General features: G+C 30.0%; 1 protein-coding gene across 4 annotated transcripts; it reads right to left on the reverse strand.

Moving 5' to 3' along the window:
- Window positions 1–6,278: 6,278 nt before the first annotated feature.
- Window positions 6,279–13,482, reverse strand: LOC107936178 (uncharacterized). Of its 4 annotated transcripts, XR_005922322.1 has the most exons (9): window positions 13,261–13,479; window positions 12,689–12,823; window positions 12,195–12,346; window positions 12,009–12,102; window positions 9,639–9,836; window positions 9,204–9,536; window positions 7,824–7,860; window positions 6,557–6,677; window positions 6,279–6,455 (listed from the first exon to the last, which is right to left on the reverse strand). XR_005922322.1 is itself a non-coding variant. In XM_016868857.2 (5 exons), exons 1-4 carry the CDS (start codon window positions 9,796–9,798, stop codon window positions 6,590–6,592), a joined length of 429 nt encoding a protein of 142 aa, XP_016724346.2. In that variant the 5' UTR covers window positions 9,799–10,271; the 3' UTR covers window positions 6,279–6,455; window positions 6,557–6,589. The 4 variants fall into 4 exon arrangements, 1 of the variants encoding a protein (XP_016724346.2); XR_005922323.1 differs by having other exon boundaries at window positions 7,824–9,536; window positions 9,639–9,839; window positions 13,301–13,482; XR_005922321.1 differs by having other exon boundaries at window positions 7,824–9,536; window positions 9,639–9,839; window positions 13,261–13,482.
- Between the last annotated feature and the right edge of the window lie 8,291 nt (window positions 13,483–21,773).

The raw sequence follows: 21,773 nt of genomic DNA on the forward strand, positions 1-21,773 counted from the left end.
TTAAAACATTGCTAATAAATTATGAAAATTGAATTTCAAAACTTTACAATACTTTTCATTTTATTATGAAATTCAAGCAAATTATTTAAAATTATTTTCAAGTTAAAGTCTTCATAAAGAAATTTAAATAGGAGGGATACAACTTGAAAATAATATTTGATTTAGGGGAATTCACAACGCAAACTATTCTAAGGTTTGGTTCTATAAAAAAGAAAGAGTTTGTTAGCTTTGATTTTCAAAAGTTTTGATATAACAAAATAAAATTTCAAAATTTCCTCAATCAAAATTTGTAAAATTTACTTTGATCGCATTGAAAGTGTTACATACTCAAAAACAAAATTTCTAAATGCCTTGTACATTTACAAAAAATTTTGAGTACCCCTCAAGTCCTTTAAAAAAAATTCTAAGCCAAAATACTATAGTTTTTCAACAATGTCTTGAGGCATGAAGGTTCAAATGCAAAACTTTGCTTTAGGCGAGGAAAGTCTTGAGACATTGACTTGGTTGTCTCGAGATATAAAAGTTCAAAGCTACAGTTTTGTTCCAACGGTTAAATGTCTCGAGACAACTCTTCTTAGTCTCAAGACATCCTTCAATGTCTTCAAATGTGCTGCTTTTAATGCTCATATTTTCTATGCATTGTGTCGAGACATAAACCTGCATACTGCATTAAATACATGAAATCAATGCCCTCAACAACTAACAGCTCCCCCTAATGGCTCCAAATGCCTCCAAATCAATTAGAGAGTATAAATACAAATCAAAAGCACTTGAAGAATGTATAAAGACACATCCAAGCATTGGAATCAAGATAATTCACTTCAAATATATTTTTTTCTTATATTCTCTTGCACATAGTCTCTTAGGTGTTGATTGTAATATCTTTTATCGTTCTCATTTCCATTCTTTAAGTAAGCTAACACTTCTAAGCACACACCTAGAGGTATTTATTGTTTACATATTTTATATTTGTAATTAAAGATTATACTTAAGGTTTTTGAGTAGAAAACTTTGAGGGTATAGTAAAGGGTTTCTAGGTAAGCCACAAAAGTTAGATGGTTTTAGTTTAGACAAAAAAAAATTAGGAGGAAATGTTCTATCTAATCCTTTAGAAAAATATATATTTGTAAAGGTTATGCCTTGTCCTAATAAAAATATCAATTTTGGGATTGAATTGGGAAATACTTAGTGATGGAAAGCTAAGACAGTAGAGGTAGGCATTTGGAGTCGAATTACTATAAATCAAAGTGTCGAAGGTTTTCTTTACTATTTTATTTTAGAAAAGTTTGTTGAAATTTCAAAATACCAATTCACCCCCTCTTATTTTTAGCCTAATAGTGTCACTTATCAATTGAGCCCCAACGTAGTTAGAAAATTATCAAAAGCCCCTTTCTTTTACGAAGCAACATATTTATTTTGATGGTATTTATGTCTTTTTATATTTTGATAAATCTAGAAAAAAATTAGATATGAAGAAAATCATGAGATTTGAACCAAAAAAGAAGAAGGAGAAAAGCTCTTCGCCAATTCAAAATTACCTTTTCAACCAAAGTTGCATTTAGTTTTTATATATTTTTCACATGAATATTTTCTCTCACATCTTATTCATGGGAGTGATACAATCTAGTGCTATTTATTGTGATTATAATTGCGAGCCTTAATTATAATTTTAAGATTATGAATTGTTGGCGAGTTAATAGTTGAGACTATTGTCGCATTATAAACTCCTCCACTTAAAATTGTTGTCCATTTTACTTCAAAATCTTACTTTAAAATATAATAGTTTCATTCTCGAGTGATACATAAATTTATTATATGTAATAATCTCAATATATTAAATTATTTATTAAAGAATTTGTAAATAATATAAGTAAGGAATTAAAATAAAATAATTGAAGAATAATATATTAAAAATTATGTGATATTAACAAATCATTTATATTATTAACACGTTTATTGAAAGTAGTTTTAGAAACTTTTTAATTTTTGGTAAATGTAAATATAAATTATGGCTCATATATAATATGTTGCTTCAAAAAAAAATGATAATATAAATTGATTGGATAAATTAAGTAATTAATAATAATTTTTTATTTTATCAAAAAATTAATATAAAATCAATAGTAAGACCCGCATAATTTTTAATAATAATTTACATGTGTAACTTACTTTATAATATATTGGTTGTATTTAATATTAAATATATATTAATTAATTGCTTTAATTTAAAAATAATCAATTATATTATTAAAAATATAAAAATAATTTTTATAGTAATTTATAGTAAACCATTCACAAAAGTAATAAGATATAAAAATATTATAATTGCATGTTTTAAAAATTGTAAAGTAAATCTTCACATTGAATATTTAACGTCTTCATTGTGAACTCTACATTTTTCTAAAAATATGAAATATATATTTTGGATTTAAAAATAATAATAATGACGGTTATACGAAGAATGGTATATTCTAGAGTAATTAAAAAATATTGATTAGAACTAAATACAAATTTCTATAAAAAAACTTATATTATACTAATTATAGTGTATATTTAATATTTTATAAAAAATCAACATGCAATATATATTAACTTAGAAAAACTAAATTTAATTGATAATAAATTCTTTTAAACATAATATACTAATTTAAAAATATGCATTAGAATTAATATTTTAAAAAAACTTTTATGTATAACGATCCGTTTTTAGTCAGTGTCAGGAAAAATATGGTTTCGAAGTAGGATTTTGTAATCAAATTAGTGAGAATATTAATCAAGGAATTTAATTATACAATACGAGATTATAATATTGAATTATCGAGTAATTGAATAAAAAAAGTTATTAATTATAGTACAAAGACTAAATTGTAAAGTGTTGTCACAAGTGTGTTTTGATTTAAGAAATGTTTGGGGCCTTACAAGGCAATTGACCCAAGGAACAAATAGATATTGTACCACCATTATTTCATGATTAGTGGGTTGGGATGATCCCATCCATCCATTACCACTAAGGTAGTTAAGTTTAGACCATAACTATCCTTTTAGCTTAATTAAGGCTTAATTAGTAAACTAATCACGTGTATATATATAAAGATAGTGGGAGAGAGAATGAAAATCACAATCTTCTCATGCTAAAGGAAGAAGAAAGGAAAAATTTGCTAAATTTTTAGCCACTGCCGTCCATAATTCACTAAGTTACACATGTCCTTTTTTTTATATATATAAATTTTTATGGATTGTTGATCATGCACTACATCAAAACAGGCTTTTAACGACGCTTTGACAAGCGCCGGAAAAAACGCCGCTAAAGACTGCGTCGTTAACTTTAGCGACGCTTTTCCCATAAACGCCGCTAAAGACCATAACCTTTAGCGGCGCTTTTCCCATAAACGCCGCTAAAGATCATGACCTTTAGCGGCGCTTTTATCACAAACGCCGCTAAAGAACAAACCTTTAGCGGCGATTCTCGCAAAAAATGCCGCTAAAAACATAACCTTTAAACAAATTATTTTAATCAAATATTATATTATGTTTTATTTTTTAAATTTGAACTTTAAATATACTTTTTAAGGATAAATAAAAAAATATTATTTAAATTAAATTTTCTATGAAAATTGTAAGTTTAAAACTAAATATAAAAATGAATGAATTTAGTTTTAAAATTTAAAATAATAAATTAATAACACAATTAAAATCCAAAAGTTAGAACTCAAGTTGTCGTAAATATTAAAGTAAAAATAAAAATTTAGAATCAAAACTAAAATAAATAATACATATGAAAAACAAACTGACTAGTTGAACCTCCTATGACTATACACATTGCAGGGTAATAAAAAATACAATGCATTAAATTGTTGAACCTGCCCAGTTACTGTCTGACAGCAGAATAACACATTAAATTGTTGGATTAAACATATAAATTACATACTAATGTAGACCAAAATATTTTCCTTTTCCTTCTACCTTTAAATCTAGAGATAGAAAAAACCAGGGACCTAACACCAACAAGTTCAAATATATCGCTAAAAGAAACACAACTTTAGCTCCATCCAAATGTACTTTCAATTCTCATTTCAAATTCTGCTTCAATATATTGGATGAATTTCCCCACTGCATGATGTTAGGTGATCAAACAAAGTACTTTAAAACTGCAAAAGTAAGAAGCAAGCATCCTCACTTGATAATCTGAAGGGTTGTCTTCCTCACCACTTGGTCCTCTAAAAGGAAGCAGCTGAGCTTTAGGTTTCTCTAAAGAGAAAACAACAGGAATTCCACCCTCAATCCCATGATCTTTCCTTAAACGGTGTCTCACCTAGAAGCAAAATTTTGAGAAAGAGTAAAGTGAATGATAGCAAGAAATAAACCCTTAAACAATGTCTTCTTAATGCAATAGATAAACAATAGTAAAATTGGATATCCAAAATAACAAATACAAGCATAAGATATTAAAGTTTTTCCAAACCAAATAAAATATAATTGGACAAGGCCCCAAAGTAAACACCAATCATAAGATCAGCAACCACCAGAAAACTGCAGTAGCAAGTGTAGATTCAAAAGCCACAGACGCAAAGAGCCCCCATTTTAGAATGATTGACAACTCCAAAACAACTTCACCGTATTCAGAATCAATAATATAAAATGCCAGAAGCTCAAATCACAATAAATAATAAAAATACAAAAACATAAATATTTCATAACCCAAAGCTACTGATACTAAAATAAAATACGTATCTAGAAGCAAAACCTAATCTTCGTACATACTAAGTAGCAAAGCTGATCCTAATCCTCTATTACTGAATAAAGTAACCACTCTTAAATATATAAAAAGTACTGCCAAACCCCTAAAATATTGGAAAAAAGCAAAAACTTTAGATAATTAAATTCCTTGAGCAATTTTTTTACACCCTACATAAAACACAATGCTGGACTCAACAATAAGCACCAAATCTTCCCAGTATTTTCCATCATTCTGCCATTAAAAAAAATCCTATTATTAACCCCTCAATTTTCTTTCCATATAGCTTTGCAACCTATGTCCTATCAATATGCAGTAACCCTCTCCATCCACCCTATACTACATTGTACTTTTTAACTTGTTATTGCCTATCCAAAAGCATCAATTCCAGAAACAGTGTTTTATGCTGACAGATTATTAGCAATCAGTTGAAGAACTTATGTTGCTTGCTTACTCGTGCTCTAGATGGGTGCAATATCAAACAAGCATATAGAAGGGTTAGCCATGCACTATCATAATAATGAAAAATAAAACAAAAATTAGAGCATAACATGAACCACATAAAGAAATTAGGAGTTCTATATATGGTGAAAAGCCAATATTTGACTGCAACGTTATATAAAATTCTTATAGCCAATAGGTAAAACTGAAAGTTCATAAGTCATGATGATACCTTTGTGTCAATGTTATCAATGTAGTCCAAAATAAAATCAGGGTTTATCTATTTGATTAAAAAAATTAAAAATTATTTTATAAATTATTTTTTTAATCAGGGTTTAAATTTGACAAATTTAAAGACTAAATGTTATTTTATCTATAGATGAATTGAAAAATTGAAATGCCAACTAAGCTTCTTATATAGCAGCTCTGTCAAGGTTCTGAACTCCAGCAGAATCAATCAAACATAACCATTGACAATATATATATAATTTTATATATAAAACCTTGTTTGCTCTAAAGAAATTTGGATGGAAAAAGGGTTAATTCACTATACCAAAACAGGCTTTTAGCGGCGTTTTTTTGCCTTTAGCGGCGCTTTATAACGCCACAAATACTTTTAGCGGCACTTTCAGTAGCGCCGCAAAAAATGCCACTATTGATACCGCCGCTAACTTTTGCGGCATTTTTAGAAACAAACGCCGCTATAGAACAAGACCTTTAGCGGCGCTTCTCCCACAAACGCTGCTAAAGATCATGACTTTTAGCGGTGCTTTCCCACAAACGTCGCTATAGATCATCACTTTTAGCGACGCTTTTCCCACAAACGCCGCTAAAAATATATCTTTAAAAAAATAATTTTTTAAAATAATATTTATTTCTATGATAAATATTATATTATGTTTTAAGAATAAATAAAAAAATATTATTTAAATTAAATTTTCTACAAAAATTTTAACTTTAAAACTAAATATAAAAATTAATGAATTTAAATTTAGAATTTAAAATATTAAATTAATAACACAATTAAAATCCAAAAGTTAGAACTCTTAAGTAAAAATAAAAATTTAGAATCAAAACTAAAATAAATAATACATATGCAAGGTAATAAAACATAAAATGCATTTTCTTAATCAAGTAAATCTTGGTAATAAAAGATATAATACATTTACTTAATCAAGGAAATCTTGTACATCATTGAAGTCACACCATCAAATTTGTACCCATCAAACTTATACTCTTCCGGCCACCATCTTGCATTTGAAAGAAGATACCTCAGTACCTAAAGCAACAATTAAGAAATAATATTTACAACTGGAAGGGACGAAGCCAAAATCTTTAAACAAGCTATTCATTAAGAAATGTTTAGGTAGAAGTACATACATCTCAGCTTCCATAATTAAAAAGATGAGAATCCTACACCGAGTGGTGACCCCTTAACCTCGTGTAGAAGTAATGACCATCAGACATGTTCAGCCCATCTAACACATTATTGGAAGCATGGCTGTATTCATAAAACATCATTCAGATACACAGGTAGATAACAAAATAAAATTAGCAACTTAACTTAACTATAGAATAAAAATGAACGAGGATATAGCAAACAAATGTTTTCACAACTAGCTGGTCGTGAACAATCATACTAGAAATTTTATAGTATTCTAGTCATTTATATATTCTCAATCAATTACGACATTGCTTCTCTCTTTTAGATTTATTTTTTAGCAACCTTTTAAGAAGCAAAAATCAACTAGAGAAACGAAGGAGTAAAAGTGACAACCAATAAGAGCCTAAATTCTCATGGCCATATTTGCATCAAGTCTACTGGAAAAATGAGCATAAATCCAAAGCAGGAAAAGAATAAGAGTTCAAGTTCTCATTTCATGTACAAACAATCCAGGACATTTTGTTTGCACAAAACCCTAAACCATTTTGTTTGCATAGATTTCTACTTCCTGATGCTTAGCATGTTTGATCTAATTCTAATCAGCTTATCATAAACAACTTTATAGAAATCAAAACAAGTGCAGTCTGACGTAAATATTTGGTGCTTCATTGATATTAACTTATTCAACTTTCACCAAACTGTGTTGGAAAGTTCAGAATATGGATTTTAATTGCACAATTGAAACTTGAAATTGTTAGTTACCTCAGGTGCTCATCTTATGAGTTAAATCCTATACCAGCAAGCTCGGGGAATATGACATAAACGTATAATTACAAATAGGCTGCTTTCAAAAGTATTTACAACTGAAGAGATTTTCTCCAAGAAAAAAAAAGGTTTAATCCAGTTTCAAATAATACAAAATTTTCATGAACATAATAATTCTGCAAAGAAAGGAGGAAGAGAAAAATAGTGAATGTGAAAGATGGATAGCCCGGAAAATACATGTCGAGGGTATAACCGTCTTTCAAGCACCCACACCATATCGAGATGGTAAAGGATGATAGCAAAAGAAACAATGCAATTTAAAAAGAAAAAAGAATCCAAAAAGATTAATCTGTCTTAATTAAAGGACAAAAATATACATGAAAATACTTTCCAGCAAGTTCATCAGTTGAACCAAACAAAACCTTCACGTATTAATCAACTAAGCCAATAATAATAAGAAAATAGAAAATTTAACATGTAACTATAATTTCAACATACTTTAAAATCTGAAACCCGAGATTCTTCCTTCTCTTGGCTGGAAAAAAATAATAGAAATCAATATTAGATTATCTTCAATTAGGGAAAAAAGAAGTAGAGAAGAGAATTTGAAAAGAAATATTAGTAAAAAAAGACTGCATTAGTTGATAATACTAAGAGAATTGTAACAAAGAAAATAAAGATCAAAGGTGCTCGTGGGACAATTTTTCTTTGAATGACAGAATGCATGATCATTAAGTTTTAGCATGTTAGTCATATTCTATACAAGCATGTTAGTCTTATATTATATGCACATGCCATTATATTATTTATATTATTATAAATGTAATTAATTTAGGACTTGGCCCATTTCGATAATTTTAAAAATAAAGGAGCTTTTATTGGTAATTTCCCCGTTAACAATTGAGCTTACATTTTTATGGATTAAATTTCAAAATATGAAAAAATTTGAAATATATTTTAGTGTAAAAAAGATCTTTAAGTCATGATTTATCTCTTAGACTATATTGATTTTTTATTTTGATATTTAATTTTTTTTTATCAGTCTTTGATATTAAAGTATCATTTTCATTCTAAAATACTTAAAATAGGAAAAAAAATCAATAAAAATGTGACATGTTTTGCATTTTTATTAAATGCCAATAATTTGAATGTAAAATGAGATGTAAGGGAAGGGATAAATAGTTTGTTTAGCCTTAAAAAAAGTTGAAATGAGTAGAGATGATTTGAGAGCAAAAGTGGGATAAATTACTAAGATTGTTGTTGTTGGAAAAAGTAAAAATAAAAACAGAAGCAAAGAACAAAGCTAAAAGCTAAAAGCTTTGGGGGAGGAATGAATAATACAAATTAAAATTGCGCACACAGAGGGACAAAAAGGAAAACCCATCCACCGCGTGTACGAACACCTATCGACCTATCCCTTACCTTCCAATCTACCTTTTTCTTTTTTACTTTGATAAATGATTATATGACACATCATCAATTTATAATTAATGCATGATCATTAAGACAACCTTTGTTAACCACATACAGAACAGAAAACAATGGTGTGAGCAATGAGCATATACATGGAAATCAAAGTTTCTTCGCTGTCCTAGAGACAAATAACAAGTTTCCCCTGTTTTCAAGACATCAACCAAGCAAAAGACAACTTGGGAAAGTATGGTAGCTATTGCAACACATTCTTGAATAAGAAAATGTTGTTGAACATAGCAAAAGATCTCAAGTTCCTCGAAAAATAGTTCCGACAAATCCCAAGATACTACAGATGTTATTTCAGATAACCAATGTTAAAGACATGGAACTCAAAGTCAAGATCATTCTCTTATTTGTCCAAGAAAACACATTCAAGCTAACAAAAACATCAGTTCCTATACTTACTGTTCTTTGAGTTTGTCTTACTCATATTTCCTTAGGTTTTTCTTGCGTTCTTCAATAGAAACCCTCTAGCGATCTAGTTCAATTATCTCATTGCTAACAGCTGTGTTCTTATATAATAAGATTTAACAAATCAATCAAACACCATAACACCAAAACATTAAATATATATTTCAAAAGTCATATACTTATCTAAGCTCCTCTTCAAGTCCACGTTCTTTTTCAAGCTCTTCTTGGTATTCCTTCTGCAGATACTCTCCATTTCAGCACCATCAGCAACCTCCAATTTTGCCTGTTCTGTTTTCTTCTTGCAAGCTTCTATCTTTTCCTCATATTCTACATTTTTTTTTCAAAAAAGAATAAAAGATCTTGCTTTACTTTCTTAGTTCTCCTTTTAATTTATAGGGGAAAAAAGAATAAGTAGAAAAGGAAAGACACCTCGAAGCAATCGATGAACCTCGTTGGAATCAGCGTCGCAATGCGAGCGGAGATCGTTAAAGTGCTGAAAACACTGCGTCAAGTTGTTAATGTCGCTTTTGTCGTTCAATACCTCCACCAGGTCGTCACTATAAGATATCAGCTTCTCCACATCGATCATTCTTGTGGATTCCCCCTTTTTTTTCTAGGGTTTTATCCCTTCTTCAAGATTAAGGACACAAAAAAAGAAAAATTAATGAAGAAGAGTGGATAAAAGCAGAGTTTTGCAAGCGTTTCACAAAAAGGAAAAGAAAAAAATGAAAGTCCTTTGAAATTAGAAATCGGATCTAAGGAACAGTAAAAGAGCCAAACAGCTGAAGAAGAAGAGAGATTTAGAGAGAGTAGTTGAGAGGGAAAATTCGAAAAAGGTCTAAGCTTAGGACAATCCAATCTAACATCAATGGCAGTTATGATAGCTTAACACTCGATGGAAATGATAGATCATTTAAGCTATGACATGCTTGCTTTCAAGTAAAAACAACAGCATCACTTCTGAGATATATGCAAAAAGAGGGAGAGAGGGGAAGATGATGATGAAGACGGCGGTGGCAGAGCGAAACACTTAGGTGTTTTGAGGGTACCAATTTTAGGGGGGAAAGTTTAGGGGTTTAGGGGGAATTTTGGAATAAAACGCGCCATTTTTAAAAGTAAAATTATTTTATTGCTTATCTATGCCGGCGTTTTTGGCGTTTTTGCAAAAAGCCGGAAAAAAATATTTTATTTTGAATAAAATGACGTTGTTTTGTTATGCTAAAAATTTTTTATTTTATTTTTTATAAATTAATTTTTTATAAAATAAAAAAACCAAGTATTCACAAAATAAATACTATATATTTTAATAAGAAAACAAATGATAAAATGGCTGTAATGAATTATTAAGTTAGAATTATCTAAATTAAATAATTACCTATATATCCATATCATTTTTATCTTATTTTTATTTTTGTATTTTTTTTCTTATAATTTGGTCCTATCCAAATTAAATAATTACGTATATATCCATATCAAATATATCAAATGGTTTAGATTAAATATTTTTAAATATAAAAACATTAATTAATTGTATAAAATTGTATCATTTAACAAATCTCAAATAAACCTTAAACCCTAAATTAGCCATTCAATATACATAAAGTCTATCTATTATATATCTCTTAAATAATATAAACTATACTCATAATTTTAATATATTAAATTTATTATTTTCTCTTTTACAAATATATAAGAACATATTTAATATATAAATTAAAAAAACTAATTAATCTAAACCCTAAACCCTAACCCGACCCTTGAATCTCTAAATCCTAAATATCTAACTCTTAACCCTTAACCCTTAAATCCTAACCCTTAGACATTAAATCCCAACCCTTAAACCATAATCCCTAATCCTTAATCCCTAAATCCATATATAATTACTTGATCACGGCGGGGGTAAGGCAAAACACGCAAAAAACTGAACTGGATAAAAAAACTGAACCGAGCACTAAAAATACTGAACCAGGATGGGATAATATGGGGATATCCTTGGATATAGCTTATATCGATTTTGAAGAACCAAATCTTCACATGATTTTGAAGAACCAAATTAATATTATCTCTTTTACAATTATATAAGAAATTAATTAATATATAAATTAGAAAACACTAGTTAATCTAACCCTAAACCACAAACTTAAACTCTAAAACCATAAAACCATAAACTCTTAACACATAACCTCTAAACCTTAAGTCTTTAAATCATAAACCATAACCCCTAAACCCATAATCTATAAACCTTAAAATGGTAACACCTAAACCTTAAACTCTAAATCATATACCCTATACCAAAAACCCTATACTCTAACGATATACTCTAACGATTATATAAGAAATTATTTAATATATAAATTAAAAAAATCAGTATTGTATCCAAAAAACTTTAAAATTATTTTAAATAATAGTATTTTAATTTTTCCATTTTTAACAAATATTTTAAATTATTTTAAATCCCTGAGCATTAGTGGCGCTTCTTAGAAAACGCCGCTAAAGTCTTGAGCATTCGTGGCGCTTTAACAAAAATGCTGCTAAAGCCCTGAGCATTAGCGGCGCTTTCTCAAAAACGCCGCTACAGCCCTAAGCATTAGCAGCGCTTTACCAAAAACGCCGCTAAAGCCCTGAGCATTAGCGGCTCTTTCCCAAAAACGCCGCTAAATCCCTGAGTCTTTTACTTGTTCGATCTTTAGTGGCGTTTTTTATCCAAACGCCGCTAAAAACGCCGCTAAAAACCTGTGTAGTGATTTCATATTCTTTAAATTATTTAAAATAAATGTCTGCATGGATGGAGTCAAGTACCTTCTGGGAGTTCAGGCTGTTCGAATGGGGTACAAAGAGACTTAGCTGCTCCCATCTCACCTCTTGTTCGAGCTTTCAAATCTTTCTCCACCTCCTATATATACAAAACATAAAACATCATTTAAGAAAAATGATCTAGAGCATGTTGTTGCCTAACAAAATACAGGTTTTACAAAATCATCCCACGTTTTTACAACTTCAATGCAGGCATCTCTTTTTTGTTTTGCCACATCGAATAGGTTCTGTTGAATCTTATCCAACATTCCTTTTACTTGTTCAACCAAAAAGACTCCAGAAATATCAGTCTTTTCTCCATTGTCACGGCGAACTGCACGCACCTGTCCAATAAAACACATTCTGGTTTCAATAATAATAAAATAATACATAAAAGAATAGAAGGAAAGCAGAAATAAGAAATAAAAAAGGGTTAATTGCATGACCTTAAAGAGCTAAGAAAATACATAATTTTGTTTTGGACTTAAAGAGCATAATTTTGAGTACTATTAGAGGTTATGAATTCCAAGGACATGTAAGAGAAGTGCACAAGGCTACTAATAGGAACATGGACAGCAAATAATCATCTTTTACGTAATGATTAAACAAATAAGCTATCCGATTTTTGTTTTGGTTTGAGTTGGTAAAACGTTAGGCATGTTCGTATTCAACATAAGTTTTCTGACCTTTAAATTTTTCATTATTGTTGCAAATAGAAGCACAGTCACTGAAATGAGAATCTCGACATGCTCATTGTCTTTCTAGTTGCAGGCTTCTGTTAGCAGTATTACTATCAAAATTTGCAATTGCATTTGAAGAACCTGCAAGAATCACAAAATTCAAAGTACATATGCATCATAAATTTAATTAAACCGTTGACAAGGGAAGGCGAAAAATAAAAATTAAAAGAAAAAGAACACTTTTTCTTACAGAAAGGAAAACAAAGGAGAAAAATAAACAATCAAAACCACCCACAAAAATCTTTCAAAACCAAAAGGGAAAAGATAAACCAACCCCAAAAACTTTGAAAACCCAATGATCCAAAAAAAAGTGTTTCTACTTTTGTTTTATTTTGTTAGGAGCTTTGGTGCCACCCTGAGAATGCCAGACTGCGGTTTCCACGAGATGGATAGAAAAACAAGGAAAGAAGAAGAGATGGTGACAGGTGTTAACATAAACACTGGTATGAACAGTTGTTAACAGAAACTGAAGAAAATGAAACATGGGTTTCGCTTATTCTTAAATTAAAAGATGGTACCAGGATCAGGAAGAGGGGGCGCAGTGAAATAGAGCTGTACGTTTGAAAAGTTCTTCGGATCCGTGATGGAATCCCATAGAGCAGCTAAAGCTTGTGGATTAAGAAAAGTTCTGCAGAGAAAAATCTGGAGTTCCAAATTTGGGCTTTTAAGAATTGAGCTTGAGGAAGACAAAATAGCAATGGGTATGGCGTTAAAAGTTTTAAAGGACGGTGTGTTTGTAAAGTTGGGGGTTTCAAGGGGGGAAATTAGGGAGGGATTTGAGGGGGGAATTTATAAAATGGCGTTTTTTTTTAAGTAAAATTATTTGCTGTGGCGTTTTTTTTATAAAAACGCCTATTGATTTTTATTATACAGTTTTGTGATTGAAATTTTTTAATTTAAACATCTAATTTTGCGGTTAAAATTTTGAGATATTAAATTTTTTATTTTTTAATTTAAACATCTAATTTTGCGGTTAAAATTATCAATGTAGCAATTAAAAAATGATAAAATAATTTTGTAGTATTTAATGTTTGTAATTTTTATTAATTTGGTCTTTTCTTTAAAAGTGTATAAATATTATAAAAATAAAAGTTTAAAATATTTTTAAAATTTTTAAAAAAATTTAAAATCTTTTAAAATTCATTTTAAAATTTTAAATCACGAAAAATATAAAACCTTTCCAAATTTAGAAAAATATATGTTATTTACTCTTTAAATGATAATTAGAAATGTTCACTACCCATACAACACACCTAGTCCAAAATATGGTTAGGCTTAGATTTATTTTTTTTTATTGTTTTTAAACAATGAAATGGGTGGTTCTGGTAAAACAAGCTTGAAGTTGAAAAAGTTTTTAAAATTGGACATTGGTAACACCTAATCCATAAACCTTAAAATGGTAACACCTAAACTTTAAACTCTAAACCATGCATTGTAACAGTCAAATCATTAACGCTAAACCGTAAACCATAAACATCAAGCCCTAAAACAGTAAATTTGATCATTATCTTATTAGCCGTAAACACTAACCTCATATTAACACTAAAATGTAAACTCTAAACCTTAAACCCCAATCCCCAAGCCCTAAACCTAAACCCTAAACCCTGAACTCAAAACTGTAATCCTAAAATAATAAACATTATGATGATATTTATTCATCATTATCCACTAACCCGGCCCAAATCCAAATGCAAACCCTGCTCTGCTCTGCTCATTTTGTTTTCCCAACCCTGGACCTCAGCACTCGCCACTCACCCACCTTAACGAAGTACCCAACGTAATTCGATTAATGATTGCAAATATAAGATATTTGCTTTCTTTTGCAATTGGGCTATTCAGATAAATTAGACCTACCTATCCACTACTACCATTATACTGCCTGAAGCAGCATTCGACTCTAGACTTGAGACTCAGCTAACACTTTTTGTTATCAAGAAAAACAAACAACTTTTTCTTTTCGGGAGCAAATCGTCCAACTAACCCCACCGACTCTACTAGCTAAATTGAATCCCAACTTCACTTAATTATTTCTAAAATTCAATCTTTAATAATTTTTATTCGAATTTCAATATTTATAATACTTTCCTATAACCCTTTCTCAGCCTAAAAAACCTAGTATTAATTTCTAGTGGGTATTAGACCAAGTAACAACCTGATTTGTCCCTTTTCATTCATTTTCAGTTCTTACTCTTGAGTAGGTACTATCAGGTCATTGTTGTGTTCATGTATTACCTTACTCTTTCATTAATTCATTATTTATCACGATATTTGGTGTTTTATATTACTTTCTTTGATTTATTTAGTCGAACTATCAAAATTTATTATTCTTATAAAAAAATTTTCTATTTTTTATTCTTTACAACACAAAAATTTAAGTTTTATGATATTTTATTTTACTCATAATTTAATATATTTTTTCTAGTAAAGTAGTTTTAAATAAACTGTGATTGAAAAATAATAATAAATAGTTAGGAGTTAGGACTTCTTTTTAATAAAAACATTTTGGATTAAAAAATATTATTTGTTATCATTTTAATGTAAATTTGACCAATATATAACAAATACAACGAAATATTAATTTTTTCAACTTATAATAAAAAAATATAATTGAAACATTACTTGAGAATATATTAAAGAATGAGATAATTGAAATGCTTTTAGATTTTATTATTAGTGGCGCTTTTTCAAAAACGCCGCTAAAGGTACGAGCATTAGCGGCGCTTTCTCAAAACGCCGCTAAAGCCCCGAGCATTAGCGGCGCTTTCTCAAAAACGCCGCTAAAGCCCCGAGCATTAGAGGCGCTTTCTCAAAAACGCTGCTAAAGCCCCGAGCATTAGCGGTGCTTTCTCAAAAACTACGCTAAAGCCCCGAGCATTAGCGACGTTTTCTCAAAAAACGCCGCTAAAGCCCTGAGCATTAGCGACGCTTTCTCAAAAACGCCGCTAAAGCCCCGAGCATTAGCGGCGCTTTCTCAAAAACGCCGCTAAAACCCTATTTTGGTGTAGTGATGGAAGATTGATTTAGTTTACTCAACCCTTAAAATTTTCAATTATAAAGTTTTGCTTAATTTGTTGGGATTTAATCATTGGTTAAATGAAAATTTATATGTCATGAATGATGAGAATTATGGTTAGATTATGTTAAGACCATGTTAGAACATGGTAGGAAGTGATGAATTAAGTTTAAATTTAAGTTAAGGTTACATGGTTAATTATTAGATATTAGGGATCAAATTGACTAAAATGAAACCTGTTAAAAGTTTATGCTATAGATTGAAAGATTGAGGTCCCTAGTGAATAAACACGAAGTCAGATTTTGATTCAATCGGAAATATCGAAAGATATGGAGTTTTCAAACATTAAGTATAACGACCCGATTTTCGGTGGTACTGAAAAATACGATTTTGAAATCTCATTTTCGTAAACCGTGTCCGTAAATATTAAATATGAATATTTACAAAGATAATATAAAAATATATTAAAGTTTGGTTCAGTAATTTTGTTGAATTAATAGTTAATTAAGGCTCAGGACTAATTGTAAAAGTCCAACTGCTATAGATTTTTAATTAACAAAAGGCTTAAGGATTAAAATATCAATTAACCAAAGGTCCGAAATGGCAATTAGGCCATTTTTAAATAGGAGAAAGTGGATGATGATGGTCAAATCTACTAAAGCTGATTAAAGTTAAATAAAGTTAATTAAATTAGTTTAATTAAACCTTAATCATGCTATATAAACTAAGTTAGTCGGAAAATATGTTAAATTCATCTTTCATTTTTATCTTCTTGCTGTTCATGAAGAAGAATAACCTAAGGGAGCTTTAAAGCATTCATCCATAAATTAGTAGATCAAGAATTGGATCGATGTGAAGTTAATTGGGGAAAAGCTAAAATTACTGATTAGTCCTCGAAGAATTAACTTTTTTGTTGTGTTTCGAACAAGTAAGTTCACTCGGAGATTACTAACTCATTTTGTATGATTTACATATATATACTTGCATTGAAATTGATGTATATTTTGTATATTTGAGTATATAGTGATATAAGCAGTTTGACACATATGACTAATATTGGATCGAATTGAAACATGTGAACAACTATAGTGTACAAATATATGTAAATGGTCAATTACAGGACATGTAAAAGAAATATATGATCATGTATAGGGATTGGTAATGACATATATTCAAAAATGATGCCTGTGTGAAATTGGTAAAAGGTTAGAATACATTTGGCATGTTTGGTAAAAAAATTTACATGTTATAATGAGATCTAGTATCTGTTGCAGATTCTCAAGTTATATGTAACATTGGTTTAGCTCAGATGAGTAACTTGGTGTAATTTTAGCTTGTGTGAGCAACCCTAGTATAATTTTAGCTTGTGTGAGCAACCTTGATATAATTTTAGCTTGTGTGAGCAACTTAGCCACCTGTGTATCTGATTCTATTTTACTTTAGTTTAATTGAGCGATATTCATTTAAATTGAAATGGGAAAACTTGAAAGTGCATTTGAAATGGATTGGTATATGCTTATAATTTGATATGTGACATTTGATTAACTTATTCTAGTGATATTACTCATGATATATAAGCATGGCTAACTTTTTTGGTTGTTAATGTTGATATGTTTCTAGTTATGCCATTATGTGCCAAAGATAGCCAAATTGTATGCCAAAGTGATTGGTAGTTGTTATTCTTATAAGGGATGAAGGTAAGCATAGTATTTCTATTTGAACTTACTAAGCATTCTCAATGCTTACTCTAGTTGTTTCCTTCCCTTTTAGATTATCACATTGCAAAATTTGCTGAGCCGGATCAGCGCGAAGCACACACTATCAACGATATGGTAAAGATAAGTTCATTTTGAGTTTAGGCACTGTGGCATGTATACAAGGGCTCTTTAATGTGAAATTTTTCATTTTGGAGTTGGTAGTTAAATGGTAGATGTGGTGATGATCAATTTTGAAAGCTTAGCATGGTATATAACTTAATGATGCATATTTTGGTCATGTTGATACTATGAGAATGATGATCTTATTCATGAATGGTTTGACATGTCAAGATTTGAAATGGGAATATTTGAAATAGCTAGATTGATTAATGATTTATAAATGGTAAGTTGAATGTTAAGGTATGTTACATGGCTTGGTGTATTATTTGGTTAGTTCAAGTCAAGATTATTAAATTGCTTAGTTCTTAAATTGCATCTTGAGCATGTTTGAGATAGTAATAGAAGTGTTTGAATATGGATAGTGATTTGGAAATTGAACAAGCTTGAATGATGAATGACTGAATTGTATGATATTGAATGGTTGGTTTAGATGGTTATATGCTTGAATTGGTTGATATTGGCATTGTATAAAGCATGCTTGGATGATGAATGACAGAATTGTATGATATTGAATGATTGGTTTAAATGGTTATATACTTGAATTGGTTGATATTGGCATGGTATAATAACATATGGTTGTGAAATATTGAATGAAAACTCATAGGTGAAGGTTTGAAATCAATTAATTAGGTGCCAAATGTGCATTTTGCCAAAAATAAGGGTAACATCGCAACTATGAGACCACGATGTCGCAACATCATCCAACAATAAATGGTGTCGCGACGTAGACATACATGTTGCCATGACGTACCTCACTTAACAATTTCGCGATAAGGAAATTATAAAGTTGTGACGTCAGCCCGAGATTTTTAAAACTTTATAATTTGGTCCTAATTCATGCTCGATTAGAAAAAGAACTTTTGTAAGCTCGTGTAGGATATGTATATGATTGTGTAGCATATTTTGAATGTGAATGATACTTATTTACATGTGTGAATGGTCGAATAATGCAAAATTTTCTGTAGTTGATTTGACAACGAATATAGCATCCGACATCTCAGACCCGATAATCGGGTTGGGTGAGGAGTGCTACATTAGGCTTTTGAGGGACCTAAATGAATATATTGGATTTCATGTTTAATTGATGTGTTTCTATGTTTGAGATGTGAAACTAATACTATTTCCATAATCAGATATATCAAACGTAGCTAAGGAAAATGTCAGGACGTCGAAGGATAAAGGAAAAGTCAAGGTTGTAGAAGAGTAGCTCGATTTCGTTTTGTGCTTTCATGATCTAATTTCAATTCATAACCTATTAATTATTAATTTGATTAAGGTAATAAATGTTGCATTGTTTCGTGAATGGTAAGTATATTTGTGATATGATGATTTGATGAAATGTAGTGAAAATGTATTTGATTGAATTCATATTAAGTTTTGATGTAAAGGTATAGAAATTAGATGACTGAAATGAATGCTATGTGAAAATGTGATTCAATTTATGAAGGAAATGTGAAATCATGATATTGAAATGAAATAAATAGGAAAAAAAAGTTATGTAATGAATACATGATGAGTGAAATTATACATGTTGATATTATAAATGCCCTATTAAACGGTCTCGGATAAAGTAGCGCAGGTCGCATTGTAACATCCTGTTTTCAGTGGTGTCAGAAATAGTGGTTTCAGGACCACAATTGTGATGATTAAATTATTATTTTAATGTTTATTTATTATCTTTGGGATTATAATAAGGTCGTATTAAAATTTCGTTAAGAAAATTTGATGTTAAAATGGTTAACTAGGTGAAAAAGACTAAATCGTAAAAGGTGTAAAAGTTGAGTTCTATTAGTTAAAGGGGTCAAATGGATATCGAATTTTAAGTTAATGGACTTGAATGGTAAATATACTATTTAATGAGTTAGTGGATAGTTATGGACAAGGTTTCAATGAAATTTCAATGATTTTAAAAGGTTAATTTGTTAATTTAGTAATTAAAAAGAATATTAAGTAAGAAAAGATTAACCAAATTTCTCATATTCATCTTTTTGTCATTTTGAAACCCTAAATTAGCCATTGGAGAAGAGAAAGGTTCGGCCAAACAATTCACCTTGCATGTTTTTGAGTCCGTTTCAACTTAATCTAGCCCAGGGGTCAATTTGTAAAATTTTTAAAGGTTGAGGGACTTTGCATGAATTTTTTGAATAGGTTTTGATGTTAGTTGAAAGATTATTAGTTTTGGTAGTAAAACAAACATGTTTTGTTAAATGATTTTTAATTAATTTTGGAATTAGGGATTAAATTTTTAAAAGTGTAAATCTATGGATTTTATCATGAAATGTTGGTAAATATAGGTTGGTTCAAGATCCCTTGCAACCTTGGTTATTATGGATTTAGGTTAAAATGTATTATATTTAGGTTATGAGCTTAAGGACTAAATTGTGAAAAGTTAAAGTGTTAGGGGAAATTTGTAATTTTACATAAATATGAATTATGCATTAAATTGAATACTAGAAGTACTTAATTTATTGAAATTATATATTTAGATCAAGATAAATCACATTCAGACTTAAATTGAGGAAAAGCTAAAGTTTCAGATTAGTTCGACCTTACTACTATGACCCTAGTTATCGAGGTAAGTTCATATGAACTGTGATCGTTTTTAGTGTTAGCTAAATTGAATGTTTACGATGTTGTTTTAATATAAATAAAACTATATATATGTAACCATGTTATGCTAAAATGACAGATAATGAGTCCTGGTTGAACTTTAAGAATTCCTAGGATACAAATGACGTGTCATTTGGGATTTCATGTTTCGGGTGCTAGTCTTGAATGTCCTACCGATCACTGAGGTCCTGCATTTGTTACGAATTCTTCACATCTCATGTGAGCATCATCGTGTAGCTTACATTTTGACCCACGGCTTGTGTGAGTAGGCCCATTTCACAGCTTATGTGAGCATTAATGTAAAGGAAATGTTACAGTTACTTGTAAAGGCATACTATGTGTGAGCTTTCCCAAGTATTCGATGTAATTCTAGATGGTTCAACAGGTAAGAAAGGGGAAATGAAATGGTAAGTATGCAAATGGAATGAATCATGATCTTATGGCAACATTGATATGTTAAATGTTATGTATATATATGGTAAACTACATATCTTATGGTTGATTTCATATGTATCATGAACAAGTATACTAACTTGTGAATTTGATGATGTTGTATAGGCTTTTACTAAGCTTATGGCATTGGTAATGGTTTATACTTAATCTATTAATTGTATTATTGGAAGTGGTAAGTTATGTTTAATGTTATACGAGCTTACTAAGTACTCATTGCTTACGTAATTATTTTATTTTGTTTTATAGATTATTGGAAGCCCGATCTGTTAGAAGCTCGTCAAAGACCTACACACTATCCACAACTAATTTGGTAGATTTTGTGTATTTTGGCCAAGGTTAATAATGGCATGTATAGGTTGTTTAGTAACGATACTTTGAAAATGTGTTAATGGTGATTTAATATGTTTGAGCTTTGAATTTCATGTTTGGTTTGGTGAACCTTATCTTTTCACCAAATTATGCCATTTTGGTTATTTTCAAATTCTTGTTTATAAGGTTCTTTTGGCATGTTGATGATGGCTTGAAAATGATTACTTGTGACATGTTTTAAGACATATTTGAAATAAGTTATTATGTTTGGAAAATGGCAATATTGACTTGTTTAGGTAAATGATGTTTGGATGCAATTGTGGTGCCTTTGAATGACATAGTGGTTAGGTGAATCAGGTTGTTTGAAATGGCATGATTATGTGTATTGGAATAATGCTTAAGTCCCTTAAAAGTTTGCACAAATGGATTGGTTATGAAATGCCTTGATTTTAGGTAAATTTTGGGTTCACACGACCTAGCGACATGCCGTGTGTCATTTAAGATCTCTTAAAGTTCCAAGTTAGTGAGTTACATGGCCTGACACATGGGCATGTGTAGCAACTCAGAGAGTTACATGGCCTAGCACATGGCCTGACACACGGGATTGTGGGGCATATCAGTGAGTTACACGGGTGAGGACACAGGCTGAGACACAGCTATGTGTCCATTGTTCGAATGTTACACGGCCTGGGTTATGTCACACGACTGTGTGACCCTTCTTTTCCAATTTTTGCAACTTTTCTTAAACTTTCTATTTTGTTTCAAATTA

Source organism: Gossypium hirsutum, chromosome D12 (assembly GCF_007990345.1).
Source record: "Gossypium hirsutum isolate 1008001.06 chromosome D12, Gossypium_hirsutum_v2.1, whole genome shotgun sequence".
Taxonomy (NCBI): domain Eukaryota; kingdom Viridiplantae; phylum Streptophyta; class Magnoliopsida; order Malvales; family Malvaceae; genus Gossypium; species Gossypium hirsutum.

Excerpts from the sequence above, each read along its gene's own strand:
- LOC107936178 (XM_016868857.2), bottom strand. The coding sequence starts at position 9,798 with ATGATCGATGTGGAGAAGCTGATATCTTATAGTGACGACCTGGTGGAG. Across the intron at positions 7,861-9,392 it reads GGACTTGAAGAGGAGCTTAG|CCAAGAGAAGGAAGAATCTC; the intron begins ATAAGTATATGA and ends ATTTTTTTCCAG. Across the intron at positions 6,678-7,823 it reads CTCGGGTTTCAGATTTTAAA|CCATGCTTCCAATAATGTGT; the intron begins GTATGTTGAAAT and ends TTATGAATACAG.